General features: G+C 24.4%; 2 protein-coding genes across 2 annotated transcripts; both read left to right on the forward strand.

Annotated features, from left to right (window-relative positions):
• The first annotated feature begins 171 nt into the window (after positions 1-171).
• On the forward strand, positions 172-2468 carry LOC102677062 (serine/threonine-protein kinase rio2). The gene is made up of 5 exons (XM_006617202.2): positions 172-342; positions 573-714; positions 820-1198; positions 1331-1615; positions 1697-2468. The coding sequence occupies exons 1-5, from the start codon at positions 277-279 to the stop codon at positions 2367-2369; spliced, it is 1545 nt and encodes a 514-aa protein (XP_006617265.1). The 5' UTR covers positions 172-276; the 3' UTR covers positions 2370-2468.
• A 1765-nt stretch (positions 2469-4233) lies between these two features.
• On the forward strand, positions 4234-9260 carry LOC102676921 (sorbitol dehydrogenase-like). Its single transcript, XM_006617201.2, has 8 exons — positions 4234-4735; positions 6265-6298; positions 6527-6687; positions 7394-7557; positions 7676-7860; positions 8248-8426; positions 8533-8654; positions 9045-9260. Exons 1-8 carry the CDS (start codon positions 4682-4684, stop codon positions 9193-9195), a joined length of 1050 nt encoding a protein of 349 aa, XP_006617264.2. The 5' UTR covers positions 4234-4681; the 3' UTR covers positions 9196-9260.
• The last annotated feature ends 930 nt before the right edge of the window (positions 9261-10190 follow it).

A 10190-nucleotide genomic window follows, 5' to 3' on the forward strand; every position in this document is an offset into this window, starting at 1 on the left:
ATAAATAAATAATTTTTTAATTAAATATAATATTTAAATTTATTGTTTAATAATTCTTATATTTTGAATTGATAATATATTATAAATTTTAATATGTAAATTAAATTATATTAATTATGGATAAAATAATAAATTATATTCAATTTTTACATATAAATATATTTTAACAATAAATATTTAAATATATAGAGGTTAGTTACGTGTACGTCTAACATCTGATAAATCTTCTATCCATGGTTCGAGAATTCATGGAGCAAGTTATTGCCTGAAATAAACATGGGAAAATTAAATGTAACAATTTTGCGATATTTAACTCGAGATGATTTTCGAGTTTTAACAGCGGTAATTATTTATTATTAATTATATGTGATTAAATTAAAAATATATTTTGAAACATAATTTTTATTTTATATACATGCATTACTGTATAAGGTTATATAAAAATTTTGAAATTTTATGTTTCGATAGATTCATATATGTTATCAAATTTTTTATTATTTTTAAATGTAGTTTATGTTATAATATTCTTTATAATTTTTAAAATTTTATTATAGAATAATTTATTATTGTAGATTGAAATGGGAATGAAGAATCATGAACTTGTTCCTGCATCATTAGCTGCTCAAATAGCAAATTTACGTTATGGCGGTGTGCATAAGTTATTGAAAGAACTATGCAAGCATAAACTTCTCAGTTATGAACGTGGAAAACATTGTTAGTTGAAAATTTAAGTAATATATTATTTTATGTTTAAATAATATAATTTATAATTAATATATAATAAAAAAAACAATAATAATAAAGTATTTATCTTTCTAGATGATGGTTATCGTTTAACAAATACTGGTTATGATTATTTAGCTTTGAAGGTTTTGGCACAAAGAGGTACTATTAATTCTTTTGGTAATCAAATTGGAGTGGGAAAAGAATCTAATATATATATAGTTGCAAATGATAATGGAAATCAAGTATGCTTGAAACTACATAGATTAGGAAGAACTTGTTTCAGAAATATTAAAGGTAAAAGAGATTATCATCAACACAGAAAATCAGCATCATGGTTATATCTATCTAGAATATCAGCAACAAGAGAATATGCATATATGAAAGCACTTTTTGATAGAGGATTTCCGGTACCTGAGCCAATTGATCTCAATAGACATTGTGTTGTTATGGAGCTGGTTGAAGGTGGACCTCTGTAATTGAAATTATTATTATATATTATATATTTTATATATTATTATATATTTTTTAATAATAAAATTTTTATATTTTTACATTTTTAATATTACATTATTCAATATTTTTATGAATTATGTTGATGTTCTAGATGTGGTGTATACAAGATAGATGATGTTGAATCATTATATGATGAATTAATGAATATGATTGTAAAACTTGGAAATCATGGTGTTATTCATGGAGATTTTAATGAATTTAATATTATGATAACAAACAGTGGAAAAGCAGTTCTTATTGATTTTCCACAAATGATTTCCACTGAGCATGTAGATGCTAAATTTTATTTCGAAAGAGATGTAAATTGTGTTCGTGATTTTTTTAAAAGACGTTTTGGTTATGAAAGCGAATTATACCCAATATTTGAAGATATTTTGTAAGTGATAATAAAAATTTAAAAGCAAATATTAGTAATGCAAGTTTTTGAGTTAAATCATGTAATTAAATTTATGTTTAGGAGAGAAGATTGTATAGATGTGGAAATTAAAGCTAGTGGTCTTACAAAACAAATGGAGAAGGATCTTTTGAGAGAAATGGGAATGATTGAAATTGAAGATGAAGAAATTGAGGAAGAATGTAAAGAGAATATGGATGAAGAAAATACAAGTATAAATAATAGTGAAATTAATAATTTAAGACTTCAAGTCGAGAATTCTATGAGAAGTGAATTTGCATGTACATCAGAGGAAATATTTCTAAATGCGATAACAAATGAAGAGAGAAATTTATTTGTATCATCTGCAGAAAATCGTATTATAACAGAAGGTGTTAAAAATATCGATATATATAATTCAAATGAAAATATGATAAATTCAAATTCGCATAATTTAAATGTGACAAATAATGAAGAAACGAATTCATTTTTTACTACAGAAACATTTAATTCAGATGATGAACATGTAGAAATAGAAAAATTAAGTGATTCCAAAAGTATATATAGTACTACTACAGCTGCCACAATTGCTCCTGAAATTATTAAAAAAAAAGTGAAAGCAGCTTTACAGAAACGTGAAAAAAGAGAGCAATCTAGAAGAATTCTTGTGAAAGGAGAGGCAAATGCAGTAACTAGAATTAGAAGGGAGAACAGGGATACAATTAAACAATCGACAGGAATATGGGGTTGGGAATAAAAATCATAATAATAATCACTTTTATATGATTATTATTCATTATAGATCATTTATTTGATGGAAAAAAAAAGAAATAATAAAAAGAAAAGAAAATAAAACAACAAAAAATAATACATATTAATATATTAATAAAGATTCAATCATTTTTATATTAACAGTAAGCTTTTTTCTTCCCAAAATTTGTTAAATTATAATTTATAATTTGAATATTTATAAAACTAATATTTTATAAATATAATTTTATATATTGTAAATTTTTTATTTAAAATATATAATTTGATTCAATAATTATTTATATATATATAAACATAACGTAAAGATAATAAAAGAAAAGGAAAATAAGATAAGAATAAATGAAATTTAAATTATTTAATATATTTAATAATATTGTAAGTTTATCAAATATGGGATGTATTAATTCTTGATAATATTTTTTTTTTTATAACATCTCGTATATAATCAAGCATATAGATATATTAAATATATATAAATTTACATAAGAGATATACGAAGATTTTAGTGTAGTAACTTATATAGATTTGTATGATTATACTTAGATATATTCTTTTTTTCTCTCTCTGATTATATAAATCTGTTACAGATAATAGTAATTATTTTTAATATAACGAATCACATAATTATATTTTCTTTCTCTGATTATATAAATCTATTACAAATATAATATAATAATAATTTTTAATATAACGAATCACATAATTATATATAAATTAATATATATTAATAGAACAAATTTAAAATAAAAATTAGAATGTTAATTATTTTCAAATACATTCAATCATATGTATGATATCGATATTTATGATATTTTATACATATAATAGATTCTTTCTTATTCGATTAATAATCGCTATAGAATAGATTATGATTTTTCTGTAGCAGTTATTGTGTTTTTATATGTCTTTATATGTTAATATATAATATTATATCTAGATTTTATTTATAAAAAATTTATTTATTGATATTATATATTTTTATTTATAATTAATATTATTTATAATCTATAAATAATATATTATATATTAATAACCGGTAATTCGATTTCGATTGAGTGTTAAGAGATGTACATATACATACATGTATATGTATAAACTAATTTGAGAAAAAGAAAAAAAAAGAAAAAGAGAAAAATTGTAATAAATATTTTCATATTTTAAAATTATATTTTTATTGAAATCTAACAAAGTAAACTTTAAAATTACTGTATAATTAATTTTATCTTTGTAAATATTCAGCTATATATAAATATTTGACCGTATATTTGTTTCTATTCTTAGCAAAGCTTTATTTGATAATTTTATTCATATAATAATAAGATTAAAAGAAATATATCATTTTAAGAAAAGAATATAGCATTTATACAAAATTTAACAGATAAAATGTGGTTTTTAATTTTTTGAATACAAAAATTGAAAGTTACTTAAAAATATCAGATAAATATTAATTTTATTTATATTTAAAAATCAATATTTATAATTATTTTAATAAATTTTTGGGAATTAAAATTAATATCAATATATCAACAAAAGTGAATATACATCGTTCATTTTCTTCATAAATTGTATTTCTAGATATTTCATATAATAAGATTTAATTTTGCTAGTATATACTTTAATTAATATTATATTTATGCATATGTTCGTAAAAATGAACAAGAAAACAAATGAATAAATAAATAATTAAATAAAAATAAAATATTTACGAACATTGTGATATCTTAAAGATAATAAACATGTTGCAGGATATTTCAGTAGAGGTTTTTTGAAAAAAAATTTTTTCAAGTAGCAGCGCATAACATTCAATTATCATATTAACATATTATTTTGTAATCAACGATCTTGAACTTTGAACTGAATTGACGAAAACTGATTCGAGTTTTCGCTTCCGGGTCATTCGATTCGAAAAGAAATAGTTTCAAACGAAAGATCGAGTGTTGAATGTTTTGTATGTAAATTTTCGAAAAAAAAAAAGAAAAAAAAGAAAAAAAGGAAAAAGAAAGGGGAAAGATTTTTCAATAAAAATGCAAAATGAAATAAAAGTAGCATTTAATGTGAAAATTTGCCGAGACACATCCATATTTTTTTCTGTAAAAATAAAAATGATTACAGGGTACGGATGATAAGGTAGCTCGTATGTGGCGATTGCGAGAGACTGCTTATATATAAAGTCGCGCGAGCTCTTCTTTTCTAGTTCGAGTTTCATTTCAGTGCTCCTCTGTTAAATATTCCTGATACCGGGAGACCACTTCTATAAAGTGTTTTTGTTTCTGTATTGCCCAAACGCGATATCTTAGCATGGCCAAGGACAATTTGACAGCTATCCTTTATGGTATCAACGATATTAGATTGGTCAGTATTGCAAATTTTTATATCCTTCATCCCTGTTTTCAACTTTTTCATCCCGATGATAAACGTCTTTTTATATGATAAATCGATTTTAACGCGTCTCTGAAGCATAAAGTGCGATATACGACTCGGAATAAAGTACTTACATACATATGCATATACAGTTGATGATGAAAGTATTTGACCGCATTATTTGATACGGTCTTACGTAAAAAATTATATCGTGTCATTAAGAAAGAAACTTGAAATTTAATGTTTGATAAACTGATTTACTATTTTATTCTGTTTTACTATCGTTTTAAGATAAAATTGTAATGTAAAGATAAATTTTTTGTTGAAGAACAGGACGAGGAAAGTGAAATACTTCTGCAATCAACTGTACGTATCTGTACATATATTTCCTTAAGAAATAAGAATAAATAATTGTTCATAATCATAGATGTAATTACGACTTGTTTATATAAAATTTATTAATGAAATATTTGTTATTAATGAAAATATTTTGATCTCTTCTTCTCATATGTTATCTTTTCTTTCGATGATTATAAAAATGCGCCGTTTACATCACAGTTCACCTTAGTTACGGTTAATGGGGAAAAAAAAAGAAAAGAAAAGAAAAGAAAATACGGAAACACAGGAATGAAAAAAGAGAGAAACGTAAACGATATTACGAGACGAATTCACGGCGTGTTTTGAAGAGGCGATTTAGCTTAACTCCTTTGTTTCCTGTCCTATCAATTGAAATTGCCGTTAATACGATTAACATTTAGAACGTCAGAGACGGGACGTCGGTGTACGTCGGTACTTGCAAGGTTGACAGAGTTCGCCATTTTCGTCATTATTCCTTCTCTGGTTATTTGCGATTACCAATCTGTTCCGCGTTACCTATATAGAACAAGCGTCTATTCTGATGTTACGTTGCCTCATAGATGGGTGAAAATATGATTTCTGGATTTGTTAAAATTTTTTTTTGCAAAATTTTCTCTCTTCTTTTTTCTCTCTCTAAGAAAAAGATTCTCGCGATTCGAGAATTCAAAATTTTTTGGATTTCGAAGAAGAGATTTCAAGTGTTCTCAATTCCTTTTAATCTTATATCTAGAAATAAAAATTTTATTACAATTTAAATGGAAATATAGTATTTATTCCTTATTTATTTTTATCGAATATAATTATATGTATTTATATATTTAATTATTAGATAAATTATTGTGATTAAGTTTATTGTTAAAAAAAAAAAAAAACAGAATTAAGAAAATGAAATTTTAATGAAATTATATCATAATATTCATATCTAATCTTCTATGACGTTTTCGCATTTTATTAAAATAGATACTTAATTAAACATATATATGATAAGCATCTTAATTCTATTTCATGAAAAACACTTCAAAACTTAAACTTTTTTGAAAATATGATATATAGATATGTTATCATTATATACATTATATATTTAATTTTTATAACTTTATAACTTTATATTTTTATAACTATTTTTTATAACTTTATCATTTTTTTTTTTTCTTTAATTTTAGGAACAAACTCCGATCGAGGAACCAAGCCAGGATGGTAAGCTGCTTTCAGTTTCGATCAATGATAATATACGATACAAGGATATAAGAAAAAACGAATATTTAGTTCAATTGTTTTCTTCGTCACATCATGAAATAAGATTTTTAATAATAAAAGATAAAATTTTTATTGAAATTATCATTAATAATATTTATTTTCATAAGCAACTTAAATCAAAGAAATTGTGATGTAGATATAATTTTTCAACAATTGGTTCTCTTTCAGAGGTGCTCATTCAAATGGGCTGCGTTGGAATTTGTGGGTCTGACGTTCATTATTTGGTGAACGGAAGAATCGGTGATTTTGTAGTGCGTGAACCTATGATAATGGGCCACGAGTCTTCCGGAGTGGTCGTCAAACTTGGAAAGGATGTAAAAAATTTGAAGGTATGCACGTCTAATATATGTTGGCATTAGATTTTTTTAATTTAAAACCAAATTTTTATTAACGTAATTGAAGAAACAAATTCGTTTTATTCATTCAAATATCATAAGATTTATTTTATGACTTTTTGCATATCACGTGTATTCTAGTAGATTTTTATTTTGATTAAAAATTAAAATTTTCCATAATAAATATATAAATTCTCAATCTATGTATCATTACATGATTTCGAAATAGTTATTTTGCATCTAAGATATTGTAATGTGAAATCGAGAAATTATTATTGGTGTCGATATCAATGTATGCTCTACTTATATAATTATCTATATGTATATAGGATTATACTTTGCAATTATTCGTTGCATGGGTAAAATAATCTCTATAAAATTTTTTATCACATAAATACGATAAAAAAATTTATTGAGATATATGTTCCAATTGAAATAAATATGATAAAAATTATCATACATATACGGCAATAGTATTATTCACGAAATAAAAATTATTTAGATAATTTGGAGATAGTATGATAAATATGACATATATTGTTTATTGCTTCTACTACATCTATTAAATTTAATTAAATAATTATTCATATGAAATATACATACATTATATCTCTTTTTATTCATTTTGGAATTCTATATCACGAGACTACATATTTAATTACAATAATAATTTTATAATGTTTTAATTTTAACATATAAGGTCGGCGACAGAGTGGCCATCGAACCTGGAGTATCTTGTAGATATTGCAAGTTTTGTAAGGAAGGACGTTACAACTTGTGCAAAGAAATGGTATTTTGCGCTACTCCTCCAGTACATGGTAGCCTGAGACGTTTCTACAAACATGCCGCTGATTTTTGCTTCAAGTAAGTCAACGTCTTTCACTTTCCTCCCTTCTCTTTCTCCGTCATGCGCAATACGACGAATTTAATTTACACGAAGAAAAACGTTTCTAACCGTGAAAATTATTGGTTTACATCACAGATTACCGGATCACGTGTCATTGGCTGAAGGAGCATTGTTGGAACCGTTGTCGGTCGGTGTTCATGCTTGCAAACGTGCGAATATTGGCATCGGTTCAAAAGTTTTAATTTTGGGAGCCGGACCTATCGGTTTGGTATCGTTATTAGTAGCAAAAGCTATGGGAGCTAGTAAAATTGTTATTACCGGTATGTTTCTTTTTATCTCACTCTTTTATCTCAATCCTATTTGAGTTGTGATTCCTTTTTGTAATATTAAAATAATTTATTTCTATGGGTGGGAAATTAAGAAAGTTAATTAGAGAGGATGTTCAATTTTTATTAAAATAATTATTTATTAAAATAAATAAATGTTAAAAATTATTAAGTAAAATTAAAAACCATTGTTCAATTCCAATGAGATATATAGATAAAGAAATAAATAAATAATAAGATTATTTTATTAATTGTTTGAATTGGATCTAAACACTAATAAGTCCAATAAAACGATTAAAATTTATTATATAGTTATCAATATAGATATTATATATAGATATTCGCAATCTAAAAATACGAATCTATTTTTCCCTTTTTTAGATCTGATGCAAAGTAGATTAGATCTTGCAAAACAACTCGGTGCTAACGAAACGTTATTGATAAAAAAAGATGATGTAGAGGAAAAGACTGTGCAAAAAATTATCGAACTTTTTGGAGAAGAACCGGACAAGACTATCGATGCTTGTGGAGCTGAGTCTTCGATACGCTTAGCAATTTTCGTAAGTTTTTTTTTCAAAAAATTCAAAAAATATAAGAATTATTTTATTGTACGAGTTATTAATTAAATAAAATATATTTATTATATTTTATGTATATAATTTTTAGGCGACTAAATCCGGCGGAGTAGCTGTTTTAGTAGGAATGGGCCCACCAGAAGTTCGTGTTCCATTGATAAATGCACTCATAAGAGAAGTTGATATTAGAGGTGTATTTCGATACGCAAACGAGTACGTACTAAGTTTTTTTTTTTTCCATTTCTTATAAATAAAAGAAGAGATATATCTTTGTTCCAATCTCATTGTTGATTCATACTAATTTAAATTTTTAATTTACTTTATTAAATGCTATGCACGTAAGTAACATTCATGTGTCAGTCATCATATAATACATTCTCGCCTGTCGTTTGTTTAACGAGATTTGTTTAAGAGAGGAAAAATTACTAAAGATACATTTTTAGTAATTTCAGTACTCTATTTAAATTTTTAAAGCGACATGGAGATAATAGAATAACGTAAGAATATTTCTTTGTATCCAATATTCAATATGTTGTTACATTCATATCAATTATATCAATGAATATAATTTTAAATAATATTTTCCATTCTATTTTTCTTCAGTTATGCCGACGCATTGGATCTCTTGGCTTCCCGAAAAATAGACGTGAAACCATTGATAACGCACAATTATAAATTAGAAGACACTGTTCAAGCTTTCGAGACTTCGAAGTCGGGCCAGAATGTTGTCAAAGTTATGATACATTGCAATTAGAAAAGTAAAAATGACGAACGAAAAGGAATTATGACATGATCCAGTGATATATGTATATGAGAATTAATTTAACGAAAAATAAGCGATATATTCATTATTAATATGAAAGATAGAGGATTTGACAATACATTTATGTCTTTAAATGACATTTTTATTGGATATATTTACAAAACATGAAATGTTTTGTGGATTTTTAAGGTTAACGATGAATAATTCACGCTTAATATGCGTGTTTAATTATGCGTTTTGTGCATGTATATATTTTTTGACATATATTGTGTTGCATACACGCGGCAGGCACGCGTAGGCATAAATTGCCAATCTATTTTAACATTTGACATTGATGTAAATATGCATACGTAGATTTTGTTTTTTTTATGATTCAATTATACAAACTGTGTGTATTGTAATGAGAATGCTGCGTAGTATAGTTTGCGTTTTATTTTTAAAATATTAACTATACAATCGTCACTAATAATCTTTAAATTTTTATATTCAATGCGATTTTACCGTGTGATGTACATTTATCATTTTATTGTAAAACTTATGAATAATATTATGATAAGAAAATACATATGTCGCTGTGTTGTGATCAATATATTATGATACAATTTAACATCGAAATTTAATGGAAATTTTCATACATATGTAGTATACGTAAACGATAATTCGCTAATAATAATATATAGTATAAAATACATATATTCGTATTATATATTGTAAATATGTAATACATATATTTTTCATCTTTCAAGAAGTAAATGGTTGTGAATGAATCAAATATCTATTGCATGATATTTTTTTATTGTTCATTATCAATCATTATTATCTATGTATAAAGATGAATAAATTATATACCTTATTCCCTTTACTTGAATGAAATAAATTTAATGTTTATTCGAATAATTAAGATTTCTATAAATAGATGAAAAAGAATAAAATTTTATTATCTATAATTAGTGATTAACATTGTGCTTTAAGATAAAAAAAAAAAA

This window comes from Apis dorsata, unplaced genomic scaffold, assembly GCF_000469605.1.
Source record: "Apis dorsata unplaced genomic scaffold, Apis dorsata 1.3 scaffold_293, whole genome shotgun sequence".
NCBI classification, from domain to species: Eukaryota; Metazoa; Arthropoda; class Insecta; order Hymenoptera; family Apidae; genus Apis; species Apis dorsata.

What these genes read in the sequence shown, in the direction of transcription:
- LOC102677062 (XM_006617202.2), top strand. Translation starts at nt 277, where the DNA reads ATGGGAAAATTAAATGTAACAATTTTGCGATATTTAACTCGAGATGAT. An exon ending in ATTTTCGAGTTTTAACAGCG is followed by an intron (nt 343 to 572) that starts GTAATTATTTAT and finishes TTATTATTGTAG; the next exon opens with ATTGAAATGGGAATGAAGAA. An exon ending in TTATGAACGTGGAAAACATT is followed by an intron (nt 715 to 819) that starts GTTAGTTGAAAA and finishes TTATCTTTCTAG; the next exon opens with ATGATGGTTATCGTTTAACA.
- LOC102676921 (XM_006617201.2), top strand. Translation starts at nt 4,682, where the DNA reads ATGGCCAAGGACAATTTGACAGCTATCCTTTATGGTATCAACGATATT. An exon ending in CGAGGAACCAAGCCAGGATG is followed by an intron (nt 6,299 to 6,526) that starts GTAAGCTGCTTT and finishes GTTCTCTTTCAG; the next exon opens with AGGTGCTCATTCAAATGGGC. An exon ending in CGATACGCTTAGCAATTTTC is followed by an intron (nt 8,427 to 8,532) that starts GTAAGTTTTTTT and finishes TATAATTTTTAG; the next exon opens with GCGACTAAATCCGGCGGAGT.